We start from the raw sequence: 26,894 nt of genomic DNA on the forward strand, positions 1-26,894 counted from the left end.
AGTTATTTGTTTTCCATGTCCCCTGTTCTGGCTAGACCATGAGTTCCCCGAGAACAGGGACTGGGTCTTCTTCATCTTTATATCTCCAGGGCTCTAGGTCTGGCACATAATAAATACAGTAGGTGCTTAGTAAATGTTTGTTTAACATGATCACACTTAGCTTAGTGCCAGAAATGGTTTCTCTTTACGTGTTTGACAGTGATGCTTCCAAGGATTACTTGAGACATTTGAGCCACTATGCAAAGCTGCTGGCTCCATTGGACAAAGTGGACAGGGGGTTTATTACTGGGGATAAATTGGGATAAGAAGGTGTAGCCTTGGACGTTAAAGGGAACAGCAAGGTGCAACGGCCAGAAGAGAAGACAGTCAGAAAATGGGAGGCAGGGTGGCATAATGGTCAAAGACCCAGCTTTGGAGTGGCACAGCCCTGGAATGAACACTTGTTCAGTGCTCATGCCTGTAATCCCAGTACTTTGGGAGGCCGAGGCAGGTGGATCACCTGCGGTCAGGAGTTCGAGACCAGCCTGACCAACATGGTGAAACCCCATCTCTACTAAAAATACAAAAATTAGCCGGGTGTGGTGGCATGCACCTGTAATCCCATCTACTCGGGAGGCTGAGGCTGGAGAATCACTTGAACCCTGGAGGCAGAGATCCTGCCATTGCCCTCCAGCATGGGCAATAAGAGGGAAACTCCATCTCAAAAAAAAAAAAAAAAAAAAGATTAAATGGGTGTGCAGAAAAGAGTTAACACAGCAGGCCTGAGACTGCTATCCTTAGAAAGGCCTGCTTGCCAGGATGCCTTGGCTGGCCTCTGGGAACCTGGCTAGTAAACAGTTTCTTCCACTGATATAAAACTCTCTCTAACGGAAGAAGAATGGCTCATTGTGCCTATACTGTTGGTAGAAACTACGTGGCTTATGCTGAACACTGCCTTCCTGGAATCGTGGTACGTGACAGATAGAGGTGTCTATGTGACTATCCCAATGAAAACTTTGAGCACTCCAGCTCTAATGGGCTTCCCTGGGCAGAAGCAACACACACATGTTGCTAGATTTTCGTTGTAGGGGGATGAGTGGGTTCTGTATGACTCCTTATGGGAGGGAGGGGGCATAAGGAAGTCTGCATACGGATTCCTCCAAACTCTACCTTTTTCCCTTATAATCCAGCTCTATTTCCTTACTACATTACTGTAATAAATCATAGCGAGACTACACTTAAACGCAGAGACCTATGAGTTCTTCTAGCAAATCTTCTAATGTGGGGGTGATCTTAGGAAGCTCCAACACAATAGGAAATTTAAAAGTGCTTACTTAGCACAGCACCAGGTACACAGGAACCTTTCTATAAATGGTAGCTTTTAATGAACTTAGAAAATGTCAAGGTTGAGATCGGGGGAGGGGACTAGGAGGCGGTTGAAAAAGGGTACGGTGGCTCATGCCTGGAATCCCAGCACTTTGGGAGGCCTTGTCGGGCGGATGACGAGGTCAGGAGATGGAGACCATCCTGGCTAACACAGTGAAACCCCGTCTCTACTAAAAATACAAAAAATTAGCTGGGCGTAGTGGTGGGCACCTATAGTCCCAGCTACTCGGGAGGCTGAGGCAGGAGAATGGCGTGAACCCGGAAGGCAGAGGTTGCAGTGAGCAGAGGTTGTGCCACACTGCACTCCAGCCTGGATGTCCGTCTCAAAAAAGAAAGAAAGAAAAAGCACGCATCAAGCTGGTCCTTTGTGTGCTGGAGGGAAAGAACCATGATTGGCCACTGGGGGGTCACACGGAGGGGTGGAAGGGTGGGATGATCTAAACCCGCATACTGCTTTTGAGTCCCTCAGTCCTGGGTGCAGCAGCCCACAGCACATGGTTAACTAACAGGGCTGTGCGGAAACTTTGCTATCTTGCTAGGATATGGCCCCTCACTCCCTGTAGATGTAGCTGAGCACAAAAAGGGGATTAGGGGCCGGGCGCCGTGGCTCATGCCTGTAATCCCAGCACTTTGGGAGGCCGAAGTGGGCGGATTACGAGGTCAGGAGGTTGAGACCAGCCTGACCAACATGGTGAAACCCTGTCTCTACTACAAATACAAAAATTAGCCGGGCATGGTGGTGCACGCCTGTAATCCCAGCTACTCAGGAGGCTGAAGCAGGAGAATCACTTGAACCCAGGAGGCGGAGGTTGCAGTGAGCCCAGATCGCACCACTGCACTCCAGCCTGGGTGACCGAGCGAGACTCCAACTCAAAAAAAAAAAAAAAAAAAAGGATTAGGAAGGGATGTCTCAGAACTGTTTTGAAGAAGCAGGAAAATTTGTATTCCTTGGGGCTCCAACTACATACTTTGCTCTCTTTAATGTTAAGGAGAGAAAAGAGAGAATGCCTTCATGAAGGGGTGTCATAGCAAACAATAACATACCTAGGTGCCAGTGGAAAACATTTTTCTAGAATCGCTTTCCCCGGTGGAAAAAAGTCACCTCTCACCTGAAATCCACAGGCTCATTGTGTTACAGATGTCAGACTTGAATTCGTGCGTGTTGAACCAGGACTGTGGGAAGCAGCAACAGAAGCTGGTGTACACAGCTTTGCTCAGAAGTGATGGCAGCCTCTGCAGAACAAGCCGAGCTCAGGCAACATTCTCAACATTTCCACCCGGCTTACATGATTTGGGGATGAGGAAGGACTTTCTTTTTTTATATATAGTTTTTGTTGTTGTTGTTGTTGTTTCGAGACAATGTTCTCACTGTGTTACCCAGGCTGGATTTGAACTCCTGGATGAAGTGATCCTCTAATTCACTTGCCTCAGCCTTCTCGGTAGCTGGGAATACACGTGTGTACCACTGCACTTGGCTATACTCTTTAATCTACACAATCTAAGAAGTACAATGGGGCCGGGTGCAGTGGCTCATGCCTGTAATCACAGCGCTTTGGGAGGCTGAGGCGGGTGGATCACCTGAGGTCAGGAGTTCGAGACCAGCCTGGCCAACATGGTGAAACTCTGTCTCTACTAAAAATACAAAAAAAAAAAAAAAAAAAAAAAAATGCTGGGTGTGGTGGTGCATGGCTGTAATCCCAGTTACCTGGGAGGCTGAGGCAGGAGAAGCACTTGAACCAGGAGGGCAGAGGTTGCAGTGAGCTGCGACCGTGTACTCCAGCCTGGGCGACAGAGAGACTCTGTCTCAAAAAAAAATACATATATATATATAAAAATTAGCTAGGTGTGGTGGTGCATGCCTGTAGTCCTAGCTACTCAGGAGGCTGAGGTAGGGAGATAGTTCGAGCCCAGGAATCTGAGGCTACAGTGAGTTATGATTGCACCACCCTGGCAGCAAAGCCAGACTCTGTTTTTAGAGAAAAGAAAACAAAGAAAGTCCTTCCTCATCCCTAAATCATGTAAGTATTCACTTATATTTTCTTCTAGCAATCCTTTTAGTACATATATACATACATATATACCTATATAAAAAGTATATATGTATAGTCACATTTTAAATTTTAAAATTATATGCTTATTTAAATACTACAGAAAAATATGAAATGGAAAGGGAGGCTGGGCGCAGTGGCTCACGCCTGTAATCCCAGCACTTTGGGAGGCCGAGGCAGGCAGATCACTTGAAATCAGGAGTTTGAGACCAGCCTGGCCAACATGGTGAAACCCTATCTCTACTAAAAACACAAAAATTAGCTGGGTGTGGTGGTACGCACCTGTAATCCCAGCTACTTGGAAGGCTGAGGCAGGAGAATTGCTTGAACCCAGGAATTGGAAGTTGCAGTGAGTCGAGATCATGCTACTGCACTCCAGCCTGGGCAACAGAGTGAGACTCTGCCTCAAAATAAATAATAAAATGGAAAGGGAAAGTTTTTTTTTTTTTTTTTTTTGAGACAGTCTCACTCTGTTGCCCAGGCTGTAGTGCAATGCTGCGATCTCGGTTCGCTGCAACCTCCGCCTCCTGGGTTTATGTGAACCCTGCCTCAGCCTCCTGAGTAGCTGGGATTACAGGCACCTGCCACTCACTCCCAGCTAATTTTTGTATCTTTAGTAGAGACAGGGTTTTGCCATGTTGACCAGGCTGGTCTTGAACTCCTGACATCAGGTGATCCGCCCGCTTTGGCCTCCCATAGTGCTGGGATTAGAGGCGTGAGCCACCATGCCCAGCTGGGAAAGTTTCTTATAACCTCACTTCCCAGTGGTAAGCATTGCTAAGAGTTTGGTAAATATTTTTCCAGGTTTTTTTTTTCTATTCATAGGTATATATATCATATAGAGTTGTATAAATTGCTTTGTTTTTCATTTAAATATATCATTGCATCTCCCAATCAGTATAAATAGCTCTACTGTATTTTTATAACTTCTGCATTGCAAGTCAGTGTATGGATTATGACAATTTACTAATTACTCCCTTATGTAAAGAATGTTTAAGACATTCTCTTGGCATCAGAAATGAATAGAAATCTAATGTGACTTTTTTTCTAGATAGTGGCTGATGCTCACTTTTAAGAGCGCCTCTTCATAGTGGGACTTGGGTACACGAAACAAAAGTAAGGCATAGTGCTGGGCTATCCGGTCAAACAGATTATTCTGGAGCTCCTTGTTTGGCTGCCAGGAATAGAAATGAAAAAGGAATTACTAAAGTCCCTTGCTGAAACAACTAAGGGGCTGGGATTTTTAAATCAGTATTGCTTTCATTTCCAAGAATCTTATTCTCAAGATATTTAGCCTCATATGCTTTATGAAATAATGTGTTCATTTTTGGGGATGAGATTTACAAAGCACGTACACAGAGGCAGAGCGCTGTTGAAGACAGCACCCTAATGCTGGCCCAGAAGTCCTGAGGTCTACTCTCAACCCTGCCTGTGACAGCCATGCAACCAGCTCCTAAAGCCTGGGGGAGCCGCAGGGCATTGTGCAATGGCTGAAGCACAGGGTGTGTGGCTGAGGCATGGGAGGGGAGGGGACCAGGTGACAGGGGAGGCTGCGGGGTGCTCCATGGGATCAGAGGGGCTTGTAGCTCATGTCAAAGAGGATGGAATTGGTTCTGTAGAAAAATAACTTAAGCAAGGCAGAGAAACAAGCAGATTTGTATTTACCTGGTACCTCTCATGAAATATCCACCAAAAGCTATCCAGCCAGATGGCTCTTGGAGAAGGAGAAGAGAGAAACTTCTCTAATTCTCTACCTGAACAGAAACGCTTGAAAAAAAAAATCACATTATTATTATTGTTGTTGTTATTTTTTAAAAAATCCATTTGGAGTCAATGTATTTTAGAATGAACAGAAAAACCACCTAATCTGTTAGTGAGGCCCTACCCAGGTAATTTTACATACTCTCATTTAACCCCTATAATAGTCTTATGAGGAATACATTGTTATCTCGTAGATGAGGAAACCGAGGACCAAAGTGGCAAGTGGCTGAGCCAGGACTAGAACCCACAACTCTAGACTCTGGACAGCTGCTCCACACCAACTACCTCCAGTTCTCACCTCCTACACTCAGCCAACAGCAACTAATACCAACCAACGCAGTTAATGGGCAAACATAAACCACTGAACTGTAAGATTCTGCTGAGTTAGCAGTAAGCATATGGAATTCTAAAGTTAAAATGGAATTATCTGTGAGGTCAGAGCAGCAGAGATGTAGCTTCCATTGTCATACAACTGGGTCTTCACCCTTGCCCTGGCTCCAAAGCTCCCACTATAATAATATAACATGTACCATTTAGTGAATGCTTCCTGTATCTGCCCCAGGGCTAGCACCTCCTCTCACTTTATTTTCCACAATCTAAGTGGTAGGTAGTACAGTTATCCCACTGTACTACTGTATAGAAGAGGAAAGTAAGGACTGAAAGGTCAGCATTCTTGCCTGAGCTTACATGGGCCAAGAGGTTCCAAAGCAAGTAGCCTGGTCCCAGACTCACACACAGGTGCCTCTCCTTTACCATCAGGAAGAGTGGAGACAGCCTGTCCTCGCCATCTCTGGGATGCAGAGGGAAAGACCCCGTGGCATTCCCCTGCAGCCTCCACACAGGTAAGATCAACATGCATGGATAAACGAGCCTCATCCACTCTTAAGGAGCTCTCTGAGCGCTGCTCTTTGCTTTGTCTTTCTCACCTTTCCTCGTGTTTCTTCAGACTGGCAGTCTAGTGGAGTGATTAAGAGCACAGACTTGGGTGTCAGACTGCCTGGATTCAAATTCAGCTCTTTCACTTATTGGCTGTGTGACTTTGAGCAAAGTTACTGAACCCCTCTGTGCTCCATTTTTTCACACAACACATGGAGATGGTCATGGTCCCCGCCTCAAGGACTGTTGTGGAGGTTCGATGAGTGGTTCCTATTAGGGCTTAGAACACTGCCAGGCATTCAGGAAACACTTGACAGGAGTATACTAGTTACTGATTGTTTATTCATTCACACTCCTCCCTCCTTTCAAAAAGGATTTCATGTCAGCTCTTCAACAAATATTTATTGAGCACCTCCAGGTACTCAAGATGATGCCATAGACTCCCTGCCCTCCAGGCTTTCACAGATAAAGAGACATTTACAACAGTGTGATAGGATCCCCGGGACAAGGCAACCCAGGGGGATGTGGAGCCCAGAGAGGGCATCTCATCTGCACTTCAGGTCTCGGGACAGTGTTACGAGTAAAAATAACTGGATGGCCGGGCGCAGTGGCTCACGCCTGTAATCCCAACACTTTGGGAAGCCGAGGCAGGTGGATCACCTGAGGTCAGGAGTTCGAGACCAGTCTGGCCAACGTGGCGAAACCCTGCCTCTACTAAAAATACAAAAATTAGCCAGTCATGGTGATGCGCATCTATAATCCCAGGCCCTTGAGAGGCTGAGGCAGGAGAATCGCTTGAACCTGGGAGGCGGAGGTTGCAGTGAGCCGAGATTGTACCACTCTACTCCAGCCTGGGCGACAGAGCGAGAGTCTGTCTCAAAAAAACAAAACAAAACAAAACAAAAACTGGATGATGCAGCCATAAACAAAGAATGATATCGTGTCCTTTGCAGCAACATGGATGGAGCTGGAGGCACTATCCTAAGTGATCTAACTCAGAAACAGAAAACCAAATACTGCATGTTTTCACTTATAAGTGGGAGCTAAACACTGGGTACGCATGGACATAAAGATGGAAACAACAGACACGGGGAATTCTCAAAAGGGGGAGGATGATGAGGATGAGGGTTGAAAAATAACTTGTCTGGTACAATGTTTGCTATTTGGGAAATGGGTTCACTAGAAGCCCAATCCTCACCAGTATGCAATATACTCACGTCACACACATGCACAGGTACCCTCGAGTCAAAAATAAAATACGATGTAAGAAAATATCTGCATGATGAAGGGAGAGCTGAGAGCTCCTCAGAGAGGGGGAAAGCGTGTGCAGAGGCTATGGAAGCACTTGACACATGTGGGGTACTCCAAGGGGTTTCTGTGCAGTGGAAGCACTGGGTGCCGGTGGCGAAAGAGCAAGCAGGAGCCAGGCTATGAGGTGCCTGGTGCCGGGATTGGGAGCGGTTGTGAAACTGGACAGGGGGAGAAAAGGCACTGGTGCTGAGACATTTTTAACAGGGCAGAACACTGTGACATTGGTGTTCTAGAAAGATCCCTGGTGGCAGTGTACAAGACGCACTGGAGGGGATTAGAACTGCAAGGCAGACAGCAAGCTGGACAGAAGACACAGTAACCCAGACAGGAAGTTGTGGTGCCTGAACTTGACAGTGGCCAGTGGGAAGGGGCGGAGACACAGGAAAGACGGTAGTTAAATCTTTCTAAGAGTGCGCAGAGGTAGAGATGAGGGTAAGGGAGGAGACTGGCTGATGCCCAGGTGGAAAGCTGTGTTTTCAACAAGACGGGGAACCCTGGAGGAAAAGCAGAACGGATGGGTATGAGAGCCTGAGGGGCACTGAGGTTAGAGGCAGAGGGATGGAGGGATATGGGAGTCTGCAGTGTAGCGAAGGCCTTGGAGGAAGTGACACAATTCTGAAGTAGTGATTGGTCTCATGTAGGAATATGATTGCTATGGTCTGAATGTGTTCCCCAAAGTTCATGTATTAGAAACTTAATCCCCAGTGCAACAGTGTTGGAAGCTGGGGCCTAAGAAGAGGTGATTGGGTTAGAGGGCTCCACCCTCATGAATGGATTAATGTGGTTATCTGGAGGTGGGTCAGTTACAAAAGCAATTTCAGTCCCTTCGCCCCCTCTCTCTTCCATCTTCTACCATGGGATAACACAGCACGAAGGCCCTCACCAGATGTGGCCCCTTGATCTTGAACCTGCCAGCCTCCAGAACTGAAAGAAAGAAATCTCTGTTCTTTATAAATTACCAGTCTCAGAAATTCTGTGATAGCAGCACAAAGAGACTAAGACAATGACCAAGGTCCACCTGCCCCCTAGGGTTTGTGCAGAGGGAGAAGACAGAGAGCAGAAGGGAGGGGTCTCAAAGAACATGGGTGGTAAAGGGGCCTGGGACACCAAGATAGTGCTGTTTGCATAGAGGGAGAGTGACCCACCAAAACCAAAGGGGAAAGAACTTCAAAATGCAGGGAGTTGTCCTCTGGGTCAGTTCTACCAGAGGTCATCTAATAACAACAGAAACACAATCTTTAGATTCGATAAGGTGAAAGCTAATGATTGACTCGGGACACTTTCAGCAGTGGGTGAGGGTGGGAACCCAGGCTGCAGCTGGATGAAGAGAATGGAGATGAGAACATGAAGCCAGCATGTGTGGACAGCTCCTCCAAGAAGTCCCAGGCGAGGCCTGGTGCGGAGCTGAGACGGCACTCCCAGATGGGGCAAGGTGGGAAAGGCTTTTGTCCTTGTGGAGCTCAGGGTTGCTGGCAGCCCCCAGACTCCCTAAAGCAGAGGCACAGCTGATGCCAAGAGTGAGGGGAGGTAACGGAGGAGAAGATTTGAGGAGGTGAGTGAAAGTTTGACATGGCCCCTAAGCAGGGTAGAAGAAGGTCCTTTCGAAGACGGGGCACAAATTTGCTTTGAGTTTCCTGGGAGCCAAAGAAAAGCAAGAAACAGTATCAGCTTTAAGGCTGAAAGCATTCCGGGAGTTGCACAATTTTATTTGTAGTAAGTCTGAAGGAAAACATTCCTCATAGGACCTCAAAAATGGGGCATTAAATAACATAGCAGTCTTGTCCTTGGGGGCTTCCCACCCCACAAATGAACTGTGAACACTCAGGCTGTGCCCAGGCAGTCTGTCAAGGCAAACTGCGCAGGAACAGCGGGTACAAGAAGCACAACTCCATGTGCTTCTTACAGACAATTTGAAAATAGAAGAAGTAAAAGGAGGAAAACAACTATAATCTTTTTTTGTTTGTTTGAGATGGAGTCTCACTATATCCCCAGACTGGAGTGCAGTAGTGCCATCTTGGCTCACTGCAACCTCTGCCTCCCGGGTTCAAGCAATTCTCCTGCCTCAGCCTCCCGAGTAGCTGGGATTACAGGCGCATGTCACCACGCCTGGCTAATTTTTGTATTTTTAGTAGAGACAGGGTTTCACCACATTGGCCAGGATGGTCTTGATCTCCTGATCTCGTGATCCCACCACCTTGGCCCCCCAAAGTGCTGGGATTACAGGCGTCAGCCACCGTGCCCGGCCTATAATCTTATAACCTTATCACTCAGCGACCAGTGGTAATATCTATGTATTTCATCTAAAATTTTCCCACATGTGCACTTACATAGATTGAATTGTTGGCCAGGCGTGGTGGCTCACACCTGTGATCCCAGCACTTTGGGAGGCTGAGGCAGGTGGACCACTTGAGGTCAGGAGTTCAAGACCAGCCTGGCCAACATGGGGAAACCCTGTCTCTACTAAAAATACAAAAAATTAGCCAGGCATGGTGGCTGCATATCTGTAGTCCCAGCTACTCAGGAGGCTGAGACAGGAGAATTGCTCGAACCCAGGAGGTGCAGGTTGCAGTGAGCTGAGACCGTGCAACAGCACTCCAGCCTGGGAGACAGAGCAAGACTCTGTCTCAAAAAAAAAAAAAAAAAAAAAAAAAAAAAAAATTGAATTGTAGAGAGTTTTCCATACTGATACTTTTCATTCAACATCACAGCATGAAATGTTAAAATACACTCTTTATAAACATTCACTTTTATCATCACATTTTATCATATGGCTACACGGTCCATGATCCAGATGTGAAAAATGACCGTGCTGTTCCTCTATTATTGACCATTAAACTGTTTCTAATAACACTAATCACACAAACTACCATTTTCTTAGAATTTATGACTTTTAGCACTGTGCCAGGCACCTTTATATGCATTATCTTATTTATTTCACAATAACACCGCAAGGTAGAGACCGTTTTTATCTCCATTTTACAGGAGAAGAAATTAGAGCTCAGAGAGGCGCTTAACCACCCCGATGTACTGCTTTCCACTTCCTTGCTATTGTAATGAACGTTGTGGTAGGCATCTTTGTACACTGTCCTGTAGAGAACGTGATGCTCTGTGCACCTGTCCCTCCTACTGGCTCTCCCCTGAGGAAAGCAGGAGCAAAGGGAATCAGGTGCCCAACACCTGGGCCGCCGCTGCCAGGCCCAGAGACCAGCGCCCCTTCCGCTGACTGACTGCAGGCCATGCCAGCAAACAGTACTGTCATTCTGGGCAGTGACTGGCCCAAACAGATCATCTCTTAGGAAGTCAGAATGCAAGAAACAGATGGGACCGAAATAGCCCAGAGAGAAGGCAGCAGGAAGAAGCCATGAAGAAGAGAGGAGGGGGCCGGGCGCTGTGGCTCACACCTGTAATCCCAGGACTTTGGAAGGCTGAGGTGGGCGGATCACAAGGTCAGGAGATCAAGAACAGCCTGGCCAACATAGTGAAACCCTCGTCTCTAATAAAAATACAAATATTAGCTGGGTGTGGTGACACATGCCTGTAATCTCAGGCAGGGGAATCACTTGAATCAGGGAGGCAGAGCTTGCAGTAAGCTGAGATGACGCCACTGCACTCCGTCCAGCCTGGCGACAGAGCGAGACTGTGTCTCAAAAAAAAAAAAAAAAAAAAATTAGAGAGGAGGGAAGGGCATGAGGAGAAGGAGAGGGAGACAGAGATAGAGAGATGGGGTATGGTGCAAAGCAGCAGTGAGAACTACAGGTAGAACAGACTGAGATACTAGGTCTCAGGAATGGTGGGGTGACTGGTTAGGAGCTCGGGGACAATGATCAGAGCTGCTTTGAGGACAACAGAGTTGTGTGATGATGAAGAGCCATGAGGCACAGCTGTACAGCAGCCAAGACCATTTCCTGGGCTTCCTCCCTTCTCCAAGACCTCCCTGCAAGGATCTCCCATCTCCAGAGTTGCCAGTGTTTGTGTCACCTGAGCAAACAGGTTCCTCTGGGCCTTAGAATACTTCCTTGCTTTCTTCCCAAGGAACCTAGCAGGCTCTAGTGCGCAGCTCTGCAAGGAAGCATACTCACCCCCAGAGGCGTGAGAAGAAAATATTCTAACTAATGTCTACATAAGAAAGAAAAGCAATTGGCTGGGCATAGTGGCTCACACCTGTAATCCCAGCACTTTGGGAGGCCGAGGATGGGGAGGGGAAGATGGCTTGAGCCCTGGAGTTTGAGACTAGCCTTGGGCAACCTAGCAAGACCTTGTCTCTACAAAAAAAATTTTTTAAAAACTAGCCAGTGTGGTGGTGCACGCTACTCAGGAGGTTGAGGCGAGAGGATCAACCTGAGTCTGGGAGTTTGAGGCTGCAGTGAGCTATGATAGTGCCACTGCATTCCAGCCTGGGTGACAAAGGGAGACCCTGTCTCAAAAAAGTAAGAAAGAAAGAAAAAGAAAGAAAGAGAGAAAGAGAGAGAGAGAGAAAGAGAGAGAGAGAGAAAGAAGGAAAGAAAGAAAGAAAGAAAAAAGGAAGGAGGGAGGGAAGAAGGAAACAGAAAAGAAAAGAAAAGAAAAAAAGAGCAATTAAGCATACTAATATGCATTGTAGTGATTGGCAACAGAATAAGTACATAATTTATAAACAGACACATTTCAATGAGGGTTTGTGATAAAAATTGCACACCAGTAGGATATGTGATCAAAACAGTCTGAAGACTGTTGCTCTGGTAGAAGGAATCTAGGTTTTGCAGTGAGGCTGGGCTAGGGTTCCTAGCTCAGCTCAGACACCTGCAAGCCTGTGGCCCTAGGTGAGTTCCTCAGTTTCTCCTGGGGTGTGAAAGGGTGACAGCTGCATTTGCCCCATGGGTTGGCAAACTCAGGGTAGGCACTGCTTTTTCCTTACCTTGCCACTAAGGCAGTCTCTCTCAGCCCGGACCACGTTGCCCACCATGTCACAGAAGTCCACACCATTCGGAAGCTTGTTTGGCTTGGAGCTATTAAAGTTGGAATACTGGTACAGCTCCACCAGCAGATTTTTATCTGCTGTTTTCTGAAGCAAAAGAGCAGAATATGAAAGTGGGGTTCACATTTTGACAGTGTGAAACAATAGGCTAGCTTCCCCTCTTTATTATGAAGACAATATAACAACCTTATACAATGTTGAGAAAATGAGGGGTGTTTAGGATCCCAGGACCCCTTCCAAACTCCTATCTACATTATTTCTTTTCTTTTTTTTTTTTTTTGAGACGAAATTTCACTCTTGTTGTCCAGGCTGGAGGGCAATGGTGTGATCTCGACTCACCGCAACCTCTGCCTCCTGGTTCAAGCAATTCTCCTGCCTCAGCCTCCTGAGTAGCTGGGATTACAGGCGCCCGCCACCATGCCCAGCTAATTTTTTGTATTTTTAGTAGAGACAGGGTTTCACCATGTTGGCCAGGCTGGTCTCGAACTCTTGACCTCAGGTGATCCACCTGCCTCAGCCTCCCAAAGTGCTATCTACATTATTTCTGTTTTCCCTTATATGATTTGAGGAAATCTACACGAACACAAATACGTAACTTCAATCGTAATATGATTTATATATGATTCATCTGGCTGACTTTGATCATTCTAAGAAGTAAAATATATATGTGATTTTTATGTCCTGCTTTATCTACTTCACTTTAGATTTTCATGTAGTTATGTTGTCTTCAAAATTATCATTTAAGATGATATATCCTGTTAAGATGTGCTATAATTTAATTAACTACTCACTGATTACTTCCAATTACTACTAATATCACAAATAGCTTGGAGCATGTAGTTCCCCTCCCTTTGGGGTTATTTAGTGTGAATTTCTTCAAATGCTAATATTGGATATTACTATCTTTGTGCTTAATATATATCATTAAATGATTTTTAGGATAAAACTAAAACATGATGACTATAAAAAATGTAAAAATATGGAAAACAGGAAACTAATTACCACCACCCAAAGGTGCCCACTGAACACCTGCATGGCCCAGCTGACTTCCTAACTGGGCTCTGGCCATGGTCAATGAAAGAACAGTTCATGATTCACGGCACTGACTCTGAGTCAGATGACTGGAGTCACAGCCGCCATGTGTTGGCTGTGCCACCTTTGCAGGACACTTAGCTCAGCCACCATCAATGGATTGTATGACAGTTCCAATGCAGACTTACACCCCCCTTAGGCCTTGTGCTGTTTTGGAATTTCCTAGGCTAAAAGGTGTAAGAAGGATAAGAACAACATACTGTTTCGGATTCCCTAGCATTTAAAGGTTTGGATACTTAAGACCTAGGCGGTATAAAGAACAAGCTAAGGGCTGGGCACGGTGGCTCAGGCCTGTAATCCCAGCACTTTGGGAGGCTGAGATGGACAGATCACTTGAGGTCAAGAGTTCGAGACCAGCCTAGCCAACATGGTGAAACCCCATCTCTACCAAAAATGCAAATTTAGCCAGGTATAGTGGTGCATGTCTTAATCCCAGCTACTTGGGAGGCTAAGGCAGGAGAATCGCTTGAACCCTGGGGGCGGAGGTTGCAGTAAGCTGAGATCGTGCCACTGCACTCCAGCCTGGGTGACGGAGAGAGATCCCATCTCAAAAAAAAAAAAGAAAAAAAAAAAGAAATAAAGAACAAGCCAAGGAGGATCTGAAATGGGGGCTGTGCGGTGGGGCCAGATTGCTGCAGGGGAGGCAGTGGGCAGAGCCTGTCTCAAGTCAGAGGACTGAGCAGGAAGTGGGGCCTGCCATCAGTGAGCTGCATGACCCCGTGACAAGTCACCTTCTGCTCCTGAATCTCAGCTTCCTGAGGCATCCGCAGCAACTCTGCAGTAGCACAACTAGCATGGGGTGTGACTCAGAGCAGCCGCACAGGAGCCTGCAGTGTGGACAGCCCCTTTGAGCTGCATGGCACAGTGGCTCTGGATTAGACCTGAACATCTCTGAGCTGAGACACCTTCTAAGTTCCAAAAATAAACAGACACATGACCTCTGTCACCCTCCCTATTCTGAGGCTGGGGTCAGCTCTGCCCTTTTGAGGGTGTTATGAGAAATTCTAGATTCAGGAGCTCTGCGATTTTCCTTCATAATCACTACCCAGGCGCCAAGTATTCTCCTCCCCAGGAATAAAATCTTTATTTCATGCCTAGCAGAAGCCGGTCAGAAACAGACCCAGCAGTAGATCCCTTACCCTTTTTATAACAGAAGATCTGGCATGTCTGAGTTCGGAGCCTTTGCAGGAATACTGAGATTTTCTTTGTCTCTTGACTGCAGAAAAATGGAGAAAGAGATAAACGAGTAACCACAGGGTCTGTCCACAGCTGTGAGGTGCTTACAACTGTGCTTTTTCATTCCACCTGAGCTGCCAGAGGATACTCCTACTACTAGTCTCATAGATCCCAACTGTGTTGCTGACTTATCTGATTAGACCACTTGATCCAGAGAAACAGCAAGGAGGAGCAGACACACTGTGACTTTAGGTAAGTTACTCCCCTCCCTCCAAGGCTGTTTCCTCATCTATAAAATATATTAAATGGTACCTACCTCCCAGGTGTTATGAAAATTTAACAAGGGGCCGGGCGCAGTGGCTCACATCTGTAATCCCAGCATTTTGAGAGGCTGAGGTGGGCGGATCACTTGAGGCCAGGAGTTCAAGAACAGCCTGGCCAACATGGTGAAACCCCGTCTCTACTAAAATACAAAAATTAGTTGGGCGTGGTGGCGAACCCCTGTAATCCCAGCTACTCAGGAGGCTGAGTCAGGAGAATTGCTTGAACCCGGGAGGCGGAGGTTGCAGTGAGCTGAGATTATGCCACTGCACTCCAGCCTGGGTGACAGAGCGAGACTCTGTCTCAAAACAAACAAACAAACAAAAAACCCAAGAGAATGTGGATAAAAGCACCTGGCATCACATGTAGGTGGTCTCTAAATGGCACTGCCCCTCCCTCCTTCCTTGCCCAATGTCAAGAAGTCAGATTGAAGGCTCCTTCAGAAGAAGACAGAAACATCCTCATCTGAAACTTGGGATTCCTACTCAGTTGCATTTTAGATACTAAAAAAAACAAACCCCATGAAAACAGCATCAAGGCTAAGGGAAAGGTTTTTGCCTTTGTCTCCTGGACTGCTGCGAGTTTTCTCTCTTAAAGCCTTCTTCTCCAACTCAAATCTCTCAATTGCCTTCAAAAACCAAGAAAAAGGGGGGCATTAGGGATTAGTGCAAATCCTGGAGAAGGGTGGGGTCAGGGTCTGGGCCTTTTCTCTTGTTGGTGCACAAAAGACCTGGAGCAAAGTTTGTGGCCAGTGCCTTGTCTTTCTCCAGGTGGTAAGTCCTGGTGGCCTCAATGTCACTGACATCATCCCCCAGAGTGTCCCCACTATCTCACACTGCCCCTTCTTCTAGGAGTAGTATGTGATTTACAGCAGGAATTAGAAATTAAACAAGCTATTATTTAATCTCTTTGTAAAAGGGGGATAATAATATCTATCTTTCAGGGTTCTTTTTTTTTTTGAGACGGAGTCTCTCTCTGTCGCCCAGGCTGGAGTGCAGTGGTGCGATCTCGGCTCACTGCAAGCTCCGCCTCCTGGGTTCACGCCATTCTCCTGCCTCAGCCTCCCGAGTAGCTCGGACTACAGGCGCCCGCCACCACGCCTGGCTAATTTTTTGTATCTTTAGTAGAGATGGGGTTTCACCCATGTTAGCCAGGATGGTCTCGATCTCCTGACCTCATGATCCGCCTGCCTTGGCCTCCCAAAGTGCTGGGATTACAGGTGTGAGCCACCATGCCCAGCCTCTTCTAGGGTTCTTATAAGGGTCAAAAATAAAGTGTTTAATGTATTTTAAAACACTGGCAAAGAGGCTACCAGATAGGAGCTGTTCAATAAGGGGTATTGAACCCTTGACCTCTCAAGAGAGACTTCTCTTGATCTCTGACTCTTCCCCACCCCCATCCTCCTACTCCCTGAAAAGGAAGAAAGAAAAATGAATGCTAGTGACCCAAGTTGCACTGATTGTCAACCAAGAGTCCAGCAATGAGCTTGGATAACAAAGTTAACAAACAAGTATGAGTCTGTGTTTTTGCCCTCAAGGGACTTACACTCTATTTGGAGAGCCAAATCAGCACTCGTGAACAATTAAATGCTAAACTGCTGTGATTACGAATCAAAGAAGTGAGGTCAGTGTAGGCCAGAGCAGTCACAGAGGACTGCCCAGAAGAGGCGGACATGAGTGTCGGCAGCATCAGGCTCCTGAGCTTGATAAGCTGGGAAATACCTCTCCAGGCCTCCCCCATCTTTCCCTTGCATCAGCACTCCCTGGTCTGCATGAGTGAAAGGTACTGGGCATGTGTGCAGGGGTGTGTGTATGTGTGTGCCAGTGGTGGGGGGGCGGTCACAGGGGTTAGTCTATGTATTAACATTGTTGCTCCAATTAAGTAAGCTGAAATTTAAGGCATGAGGAACGAATTGGATGGGTATGAGTCACTGTAGCAATATAGCAATCTCTCTGATCTTTACCAATGTCATTGTAGCAGACACTGCATGGCCAGGAAGGATGGATAAGATTTGCACAGAAAGAGGGTAGAAAGGATAGTTGAATGCTGAAAGAAGAACAAGTTTTGGGGGGAAAGATGATAAGACCAGCACTGGGCTGAGTTTACCTTTGAGATGACTTCAGGGCCTACAAGCAGGGCTGTTCTCCAAGAACGCAACTCCCAAACCAGACCAATGACTGGCATTTTGGGGAAGTATTCAAATACACAGATTCCTGGGCCTTTGCATTAGAGATGCTTATTTCCTGGGTCTGCATTGGGCCCTGGATTTTTTATGCATTTATAGTGGCTCCTGAATAAAAAATTAGCCGGGCATGGTGGCATGTGCCTATAATCCCACTACTTGGGAGGCTGAGGCAGGAGAATTGCCTCAACCTGGGAGGCGGAGGTTGCAGTGAGCTGAGATCGCACCATTGCACTCCAGCCTGGGCGACAAGAGTGAAACTCCATCTCAAAAAAAAAAAAAGAAAGAAAGAAAGAAAAATCTGCAGGCGAACTTGCCTGCAGCTCACAGGATCTCTCAAAGAGTAAATCTTCATCATTGTAATCCTCTGCCTCATAGCCACCATGAGTAAGTGAGCTGTAAGGGGCCATCCAGTCTGAGCAGCGTGTGAAACTGACCCCCCAAAAAATATACCCAGGACCGTCGAGAAGCAGGTCTTTAGTAGCAACTTGTTGGTTGGTTGACATTTCTTTGCTGCTCTCATTTTCAAATCTCTCTATCTCCGTATCTTAGAGCTCTTTAGATTTATGCCTCAGATTTCTTAAGTGCAGTTAAAAATAAGAAACAAATACACGCCATTGCCAAAACCCAAAATAGCCAAAAAGACACTTACAGATGATTCACGCCTGTATTCTTCCATCTTGTGGGAGCCTGCTACACAACAGCTACTTGCTTAACATTTAGCACTCCTGCCTCCCGAAAAGATGTGTGTGTGTGTATGTGTGTGTGTGTGTGTTTGAGAATTATTGAAGGGTTTGTATATTTTCCCAATAAAAATGTACCAAAATTAACCTTCAGACTTCTCATTTCAGGTCCACATGTAAGGATCTCATAAGTCACCATTCTGTCCCAATAATAAGTAAACCTGAATAAACTGAAAAATCAACAACTCTTCTTAGATCATTCAGAGAAGTGAGGTCACAGGGCAAACTACTGCCTGAAAACAGGCAGGTAGATACAGAGAATCACAACTGGCAGGAGAATAAACCCATGGGCAGAAACCTCCATGGGAACCAGTAGCAAAGCCAAAACTGTCACAAATGAATTCTGGAGGCTCAGTGTAGACACCCTGAGAGGTAAAAACTCCAGCCATCACAAAAATGAACTCAAAATGAATCAAAATCAAATGTAAACATAAACTGTAAAACCCCTAGAAGACAACAGGAGAACACCTAGGTGACCTTGGGTCTGGCCATGACTTTTTAGATATGACACAGAAGGTACAATCCATGAAGGAATTGATAAGTTAGATTTCATTAAAATTAAAAATTTCTGCTCTGTGAAAAGACACTGTCAAGAGAATGAAGTGACAAGTCACATACTAGGAGAAAATATTTGCAAAAAAATCCAACAAAAGGCTGTTATCCAAAATATTCAAAGAGGCCGGGCGCGGTGGCTCACGCCTGTAATCCCAGCAGTTTGGGAGGCCGAGGTGAGCGGATCACTTGAGGTTGGGAGTTTGAGATCAGCCTGGCCAACATGGTGAAACCACATCTCTACTAAAAATACAAAAATTAACTGGGCGTAGTGCCACATGTCTGTAATCCCAGCTATTAGGGAGGCTGAGGCAGGAGAATCATTTGAACCCAGGAGGTGGAGGTTGCAGTGAGTCCAGATTGTACCACTGCACTCTAGCCTGGGTGACAGGGTGAGACTCCGTCTCAAAAAAACAAAAACGAAAACAAAAAAAAACCCAAAACAGAATATTAAAAGAAATCTTAAAATTCAACAGTAAGAAAATAACCTGATTAAAAAATGGGCTAAAGGTTGGGCATGGTGGCTCACGCCTGTAATCTCAGCACTTTGGGAGGCCGAGGCGGGTGGAACACCTGAGGTCAGGAGGTCAAGACCAGCCTAGCCAACATGGTGAAACCCCGTCTCTACTAAAAATACAAAAAATTAGACGGGAGTGGTGGTGGGTGCCTGTAATCCCAGCTACTCAGGAGGCTGAGGCAGGAGAATCACTTGAACCGGGGAGGTAGAGGTTGCAGTGAGCCAAGATCACGCCACTGCACTCTAGCCTGGGTGACAGAGCAGGATTCTGTCTCAAAAAAAAAAAAAAAAATAGTGGGGGGGGCGGTGGCGCTAAAGATTGAACAGACACCTCAACAAAGATCTACAGATTATAAATAAGCATATAAAAAGATGTATGTCATTGGGGAAATGAAAATTAAAACAACAATGGGATACCACTACACACCAATTAAAATGACCAAAATCTAGAACACTGACAACACCAAATACTGGTGAGGATGTGGAGCCACAGGAACCCTCATTCACTGCGGGTGGGAAGGAAAAATGTTAACACCATTTTGGAAGAGAGTTTGCCGGTTTCTTACAAAACTAAACTTAACTCTCACCATAAGATCCAGCAATTGTGCTCCCTAGTATTTACTTACATGAAGTGAAAACTTATGCCCACACAAAGACCTGAACATGGATGCTTATAGCAGTTTTATCCGTAATTGCCGAAACTTGGAGGCAACCAAGATGTCCCTAAGTAGTGGACAGATAAACCATGGTACATTCAGACAATGGAATATTTGGCACTAAAAAGAAACGAACTATCAAGCCATGAAAAGATGTGGAGGAAACTGGCTGGGCGCGGTGCCTCACGCCTGTAATCCCAGCACTTTGGGAGGCCAAGGCAGGCGGATCACAAGGTCAGGAGATCGAGACCATCCTGGCTAACACGGTGAAACCCTGCCTCTACTAAAAATACAAAAAATTAGCCTGGCATGGTGGCGGGCACCTGTAGTCCCAGCTATTGGGAGGCTGAGGCAGGAGAATGGCATGAACCCGGGAGGCAGAACTTGCAGTGAGCCAAGATCACGCCACTGCACTACAGCCTGGGCGAGAGTGCAAGATTCCATCTCAAAAAAAAAAAAAAAAAAAAAAGATGTGGAGGAAACTAAAAAGCATACTAAGTGAAAGAAGCCAATGTAAAAAGGTTACGTACTATATGATTCCAACCATATGGCATTATGGAAAAGGTAAAACTATGGAGAGAGTAAAAACAACAGTGGTTCCCAGGGGTTAGGGAGTAAAAAGAGATGAACAGGTGGAGTACAGAGGATTTTTAGGACAGTGAAACTATTCTATATGACACTACAATGGTAGATATATGTCATTATGTATTTGTCCAAATTCGTAGAATGTACAACACCAAGAATGAATCCTACTGTAAACTCTGAATGTTGAGTGATGGTGATGTAACAATGTAGGTCCGTTAATTCTAACAAATGTGCCACTATGGTGCGGAATGATGTCCACAGTGGGGGAGGTTGTGCATGTGCAGGAGCAGAGGGTGTAGGAGAAAATTGTACTTTCTGCTCCATTTCGCTGTGAACTTATAACTGCTCTAAAAAATAAAGTTTAGGCCGGGCGCGGTGGCTCACATCTGTAATCCCAGCACTTTGAGAGGCTGAGGTGGGTGGATCACTTGAGGTCGGGAGTTCGAGACCAGCCTAACCAACATGGTGAAACCCTGTCTCTACTAAAATACAAAAAATTAGCCAGGCATGGTGGTGTATGGCTGTAGTCCCAGCTACTCGGGAGACTGAGGCAGGAAAATTGCTTGAACCTGGGAGGCGGAGGTTGCAGTGAGCCGACATCACACCACTGTACTCCAGCCTGGCGATAAAGCAAGTCTCTGTCTCAAAAATAAATAAATAAAGTTTATTGGCCAGGCTCATGCCTGTATTGCTAGCACTTTGGGAGGCCGAGGTGGGCAGATCACGAGGTCAAGAGATCAAGACCATCCTGGCCAACATGGTGAAACCCCGTCTCTACTAAAAAATACAAAAATTAGCTGGGCATGGTGGCACGCACCCGTAGTCCCAACTGCTTGGGAGGCTGAGGCAGGAGAATCGCTTGAACCCAAGAGGCAGAGGTTGCAGTGAACCAAGATTGCGCCACTGCACTCCAGCCTGGCAACAAAGCGAGACTCCGTCTCAAAAAAAAAAAATGTTTATTAATTTTTTTTTAAATTAACTTTGAGTACTCAATTGTGTAAACATGTTTTCAAATAAATGGAGAGGCCCCAGGGCACTGCGACACCTTGATGATCCCTGGGGCCCTTCCCTGTCAGAAGCTTTGTCTCAGCTCCAGCACAGGTAACTCACCAGGCTGTTGGCCGAGGGCTCGATACGCAGATTTATGTCAGCAATCTTTTGGTTCACCTGGTGCATGGAGCCAATAAGGCACGCTGGGAGGTTAGTCTGCTAAGGAAACTCAGGGTTATGACTACACACACAACAGGATGGGGCTTCTCTGGTGAGAAGGGCAGCCCCTGTCTACACAGCGTCTCTCCTTAATTATTTTCTTTGCATTCACATTTTTCACATTTCTTTCTTCCTTGTTTTTGAGACAGGGCCTTGCTCTGTTGCCCATGCTGGAGTGCAGTGGTGCAATCATGGGTCACTGCAGCAGACCTCCCAGGCTCAATCGAACCTCCCACCTCAGCCTCCCAAGTAGCTGGGACTACCGGCGCACACAACCAAGCCTGGCTTATTTTTAAAATTTCTTGTAGAGACGCAGTTTCGCCATGTTTCCCAGGCTTATCTCAAACTCCTGGGCTCAAGTGATCCACTCACCTCAGCCTCCCAAAGTGCTCAGATCACAGGCATGAGCCACCGCACCTAGCCCATATTTCTTTATCTTGTTTAAATGAGATACTTTGCAAATTATAAATGAGAGTTGACCATATTATAGACACCTTGGAACATATAAAAAGTGAAAAAGAGCCATCCATAATGCCACCACCCTAACAACTCTGTTAGGACTTGGGAACTTTCCTACCAGTATTTCTTACATACCTATTTTTGTCTGTACTTACAATCTCAGTGTACGCCTGTTTTACTACTCTGATTTCTCTTCCACTCATTATGATTATGATTATGATTATGATTATTTTTTGAGATGGAGTCTCACTCGCCTGGCCACTCTTCCATTCATTATTATGAGCATTTTTCCCTTTGGCTAATGGATCTTTATGATAATCATTTTAAATGACATTATACTAATCCATGTAGAAGATACACCTTAATATACTTAACTGTTCCTTGGATATTGAACATTTAAGTTATTTATCCTTTTTGGCAATTATAAATAATGCTGGCTGGGCACAGTGGCTCACTCCTGTAATCCCAGCACTTTGGGAGGCCGAGGCAGGCAGATCACGAGGTCAGGAGTTTGAGACCAGCCTGGCCAGCATAGTGAAACACCGTCTCTACTAAAAATACAAAAAATTAGCTGGGCATGGTGGCGGGTGCCTGTAATCCCAGCTACTTGGGAGGCTCAGGCAGGAGAATCGCTTGAACCGGGAGGTGGAGGTTGCATTGAGCCAAGATCGTGCCATAGCACTCTAACCTGTGCGACGGTGAGAGACTCTATCTCAAAAATAAAATAAAATAAAATAAAACAAAACAATGCTGTGTGCCAGGCACGGTGGCTCATGCCTGTAATCTCAGCACTTTGGGAGGCTGAGGTGGGTGGATCACTTGAAGTCAGGAGTTCGAGACCAGCCTGGCCAACATGGTGAAATCCCGTCTCTACTAAAAATACAAAAATTAGCCGGGCATGGTGGCGGGCGCCTGTAGTCCCAGCTACTCGAGCGCTGAGGCAGGAGAATCGCTTGAACCCAGGAGGCGGACGTTGCAGTGAGCTGAGATTGCGCCACTGCACTCCAGCCTGAGTGACAAAAAAAAAAAAAAAAAGAAAAAAAAAGAAAAATAAATAAATAATGCTGTGATGCACGTGTGATGTCACATAGAGAGCTGTTTCCATATTTTAGAGTATTTCTTTATGAGAGATTTTGAGGTGACAGATGACAGCGTCAAAGGGTATCTCAACCTTGTTTATCACTTAAAATCTGTTCAGTTCTATGGCCCCTCTTCCTATCCTCTCAGCTTTTATATTTCTTTCTGTCTTAGCCTCAACTGATCTAGGATATATCCTTTGTAAAACCCCCATAATCCTATCACCCCTCACTCCCTTCACATAAAGCAAGGTTCACTCTTACTTTCATTACCCTCAAGTGTTCTTACAAATTGGAGGATACTTGAAAAAGGAAGATACCAAGAAGGGACATGATAAATCACAGCGGGTGAAATGGACTTGTTAGGTGTGGGATTAAGAAGAAAGAGGGGACATTAGAAAGCAGCCCTGCAAAGTGAGACCCTGAAGCAAATTCTGATGGGATCACACTTTGCCTCATCTTAAGAAGAGCTTCTGAGAGGCAAGGAAGGTGAGGGGGGCAGAGTGGTACATGCAGCTGGGTTGGCAGCATAGCTTGAAGGTAAATGAGCTCCACAGGAGGTGGAAAGACCTGGGGTTATTTATAGTCCGAGAGGGTTATTTGCTGGACAAGCTGTAAGGTCCTCCAGAGATGGAGTTCTGTGACCCTGGAATACAACTCAGGGTCAGAAGTGAGATGAGGATTAATGAAGACAGGGCCAGGGCAGTAAGATGCCGGTAGAGCCTGGATGATGCCAGAAGGAGCAGATTTGGGGCCAGGGGGAAGGGCTGGCAGGTGACAAGACGCAAGGTCAACTTGATTAAAAAAAAAAAAAAAAAAAAGGCCGGTCGCAGTGGCTCATGCCTGTAATCCCAGCACTTTGGGAGGCCGAGGCAGGCGGATCACCTGAGGTCAGGAGTTCGAGACCAATCTGACCAACATGGAGAAACCCTGTCTCTTCTAAAAATACAAAATTAGCCAGACGTGGTGGCACATGCCTGTAATCCCAGCTACCTGGGAGGCTGAGGCAGGAGAATTACTTGAACCCGGGAGGTGGAGGTTGCAGTGAGCTGAGATTGTGCCACTGCACTCCAGCCTGGGTGACAGAGTGAGACTCTGTCTCAGAAACAAACAAACAAACAAAATATTCAAAGAACTCTTAAAAACTCGACAGCAAGAAAATAAACAACCTGATTTAAAAATGGGCTAAAGGTTGGGTGTGGTGGCTCACGTCTGTAATCCCAGCACTTTGGGAGGCTGAGGCGGGTGGATCACCTGAGGTCAGGAGGTCGAGACCAGCCTGACAAACATGGTGAAACCCCGTCTCCACTAAAAATACAAAAATTAGCCAGACGTGGTGGCAGGTGCCTGTAACCTGGGCAACTTTGGGGGCTGAGGCAGAAGAATCCCTTGAACCTGGGAGGCAGAGGTTGCAGTGAGCCGAGGCTATGCCACTGCACTCCAGCCTGAGCAACAGAGTGAGACTCCGTCTCAAAAAAAAAAAAAAAGAAAGAAAGGAAAAGCTGGGTTTCATGCTCATCTGTCTGAGGGTGGAGGGTTGCACCACAACTTCTTAGTTGCTATCAATAACATCTATAATTCTTTGGGAGATAGAAGGGAAAGAAGGCAACCATTTTTTAAAATTAGCTTTTAAAATCTTCTTCCCCATTCTTTCAACAAATACTTCCAGCACTTCTTCCTTTGGGGCTCTTTCTGATTATGTTAGTAAAAAATACTGGAGTCAAACAATCCTTCACAGTCTCAAATTCTTTTAGAGGATAGGTAGAGTTTAAGTAATTGAAAAAAATGTATCTGGCCAGGTGCAGTGGCTCATGCCTGTAATCCCAGCACTTTGGGAGGCCAAGGCGGGCGGATCACCTGAGGTCAGGAGTTCAAGACCAGCCTGGCCAAAATGGTGAAACCCTATCTCTACTAAAAATACAAAAAATTAGCTGGGCATGGTGACAGGCGCCTGTAATCCCAGCTACTCGGGAGGCTGAGGCAGGAGAATCACTTGAGCTTGGGAAGTGGAGGTTGCAGTGAACTGAGACTGCACCACTGCACTCCAGCCTGGGTGACACAGTGAGACTCTGTCTCAAAAAAAAAAAAAAGAATGTGGCTGGGCGAGGTGGCTCATGACTGTAATCCCAGCACTTAGGGAGGCCGAGGCAGGTGGATCACTTGAGGTCCGGGGTTCAAGACCAGCCTGGCCAACATGGTGAAACCCCATCTCTACTAAAAATATAAAATATTAACCAGGTGTGGTGGCAGGCACCTGTAATTTCAGCTACTCAGGAGGCTGAGGCAGGAGAACTGTTTGAACCTGGGAGGTAGAGGTTGCAGTGAGCTGAGACTGTGCCACTGCACTCCAGCCTGGGTAACAGTGTGAAACTCCATCTCAAAAAAAAAAAAAAAAAAGAGAAGAAAAGAAAAAATGAATGTATAAGGGACAAGCTAATAAGTAATGTGCATTATAGACCTGAGCACTGATTAGATCTCTGTGGCATGACTCAAGTTAGGTGTATTTGGTCTGATTGTAGGTGACACCACCAGAAGGATACAGGGTGGACTGTTCTCTAACTCCTTCCTCACGGTCTTCACCATTGTATTCCGTGCGACAAGCGAGACAGCCAGGTGCTCATCCACTGGTATCATAGGTAGGGCAGTGAGGTTGATGACCTCCATCTTCCTGAAGTGATTCATTGTCCAATTTCTTATAAATGGACAAACAAAAAGCTTCCACTTTTAAGAGCCTCCATTTCCCACTCCAATCTTGTCCTTTGTTTAATCAGCCTCCTGGAAATCATAAACAGCATAGAGCCAGCTCAGAAAACACAAGAAGAAAAGCCCAACCACGTTCCCCAGCTACGCAGGGTTGATGGCAAAGCACATGTCCCATGCCTGCATGGGGACTGAAAGGGTTCTGTCTGAGAAGCCCATTCTTAAATGAGGATTGCAAGGTATATGGACTTGTTCTTCCAATTTCTGATGCCTGACTCTCCCTCTGCCCCTCTCCCATAATGAAAATTGTTCTAGTTTTAAAAATAAGGAAACTAGAATGCGGAAAAGGCCAGGGCTCCAGATTACTCCAGATCACTCAGCAAGTCAGTTCCCAAACGATAAATGAAGTCAGATCTCTTTGTTTCTCTGAGTCCCAACTCTAAAAGAGGTTTGGATTAGGTGACCCTAAGGCTCTCTCCAGCTTTCTGATGCTGTGATTCTAGAATACGGGGTCCATGTCCTCAGCACGAGGCTCCTGATCAACCTGAGGCTTTCTGCTCCCTCTCAGAAAACTGGCCCCAACCCTGCTCTTCCTCCTTGGCTCTGGGACACTCTGGTCTGCCAGCTCTCCTGGGTCCTTGCTTGTTGGCCAGGAGCCCATTACTTCCATCTGTGGGCCCTCTAGGTCCAGAGTCTAGTGTGATAGGCCTTGTTATAACAGAGCAAAAGACTTAGATCCTGCCCTCTAGAAGCTCATACATAATGGAAGGACAGAGAAAACATTGAGTTTGGTGGAAACGTGAACTCAAGTGCCCTTTCACCTTACTCTCCTTCCCTCTCCTCCAGTTCAGGCCTTTGCTCCATCCTCTTCTCCACAGACATGCATCTTACACGCCAGACCCGCGGAACTTCTTCCTGCTCCCTGACCACATCATGCTCTTCCTACCTCTATGCCTTTCCAGATGTGGTTCCCTCTGTTGGACTACGCCCAGGTGACACATCTGTGGAAACCTTTTCAAATAATCCCAAGCCATTAGCACCATGCCTCCTATGCAAAGCCCAGGGTTCTGCATTCATCTATCACAGGACTCACAATAGTGAACTGGAATTATTTGCTTCTACTGCTTTCTCCATTAGGCAAATTATGGATTAACTGTGATTCCTCTTAGACTTACCACAGTTTTTTGTTTGTTTGTTTGTTTTGAGATAGCGTCTTGCTGTCACCCAGACTGGAGTGCAGTGGCGCGATCTTGGCTCACTCACTGCAGCCTTGACCTCCTGGATTCAAGCCTCCCATGTAGCTGCGACTAC

At 46.2% G+C, this 26,894-nt stretch overlaps 1 protein-coding gene across 7 annotated transcripts in view; it reads right to left on the bottom strand.

The window, feature by feature from the left end:
* The window catches only part of FAM227A (family with sequence similarity 227 member A), a 76,143-nt gene that overhangs the window by 44,365 nt on the left and 4,884 nt on the right, over positions 1–26,894 (bottom strand). For 5 of the 7 annotated variants that reach the window (XM_063663274.1, XM_054469554.2, XM_063663273.1 and 2 more), the window contains exons 2-9: positions 25,424–25,658; positions 21,250–21,332; positions 15,463–15,532; positions 14,547–14,623; positions 12,256–12,402; positions 5,079–5,180; positions 4,483–4,587; positions 2,475–2,598 (exon numbers count right to left, since the gene is read on the bottom strand). In XM_063663274.1, coding sequence (XP_063519344.1) covers positions 2,475–2,598; positions 4,483–4,587; positions 5,079–5,180; positions 12,256–12,402; positions 14,547–14,623; positions 15,463–15,532; positions 21,250–21,332; positions 25,424–25,565 — 850 coding nt within the window. In that variant the 5' untranslated portion in view covers positions 25,566–25,658. The remainder of the gene's footprint in view (positions 1–2,474; positions 2,599–4,482; positions 4,588–5,078; positions 5,181–12,255; positions 12,403–14,546; positions 14,624–15,462; positions 15,533–21,249; positions 21,333–25,423; positions 25,659–26,894) is intronic. The other 2 variants (XM_063663275.1, XM_054469553.2) reach the window with 1 other exon arrangement.

The sequence above is a fragment of the Pongo pygmaeus genome, chromosome 23 (assembly GCF_028885625.2).
Source record: "Pongo pygmaeus isolate AG05252 chromosome 23, NHGRI_mPonPyg2-v2.0_pri, whole genome shotgun sequence".
NCBI classification, from domain to species: Eukaryota; Metazoa; Chordata; class Mammalia; order Primates; family Hominidae; genus Pongo; species Pongo pygmaeus.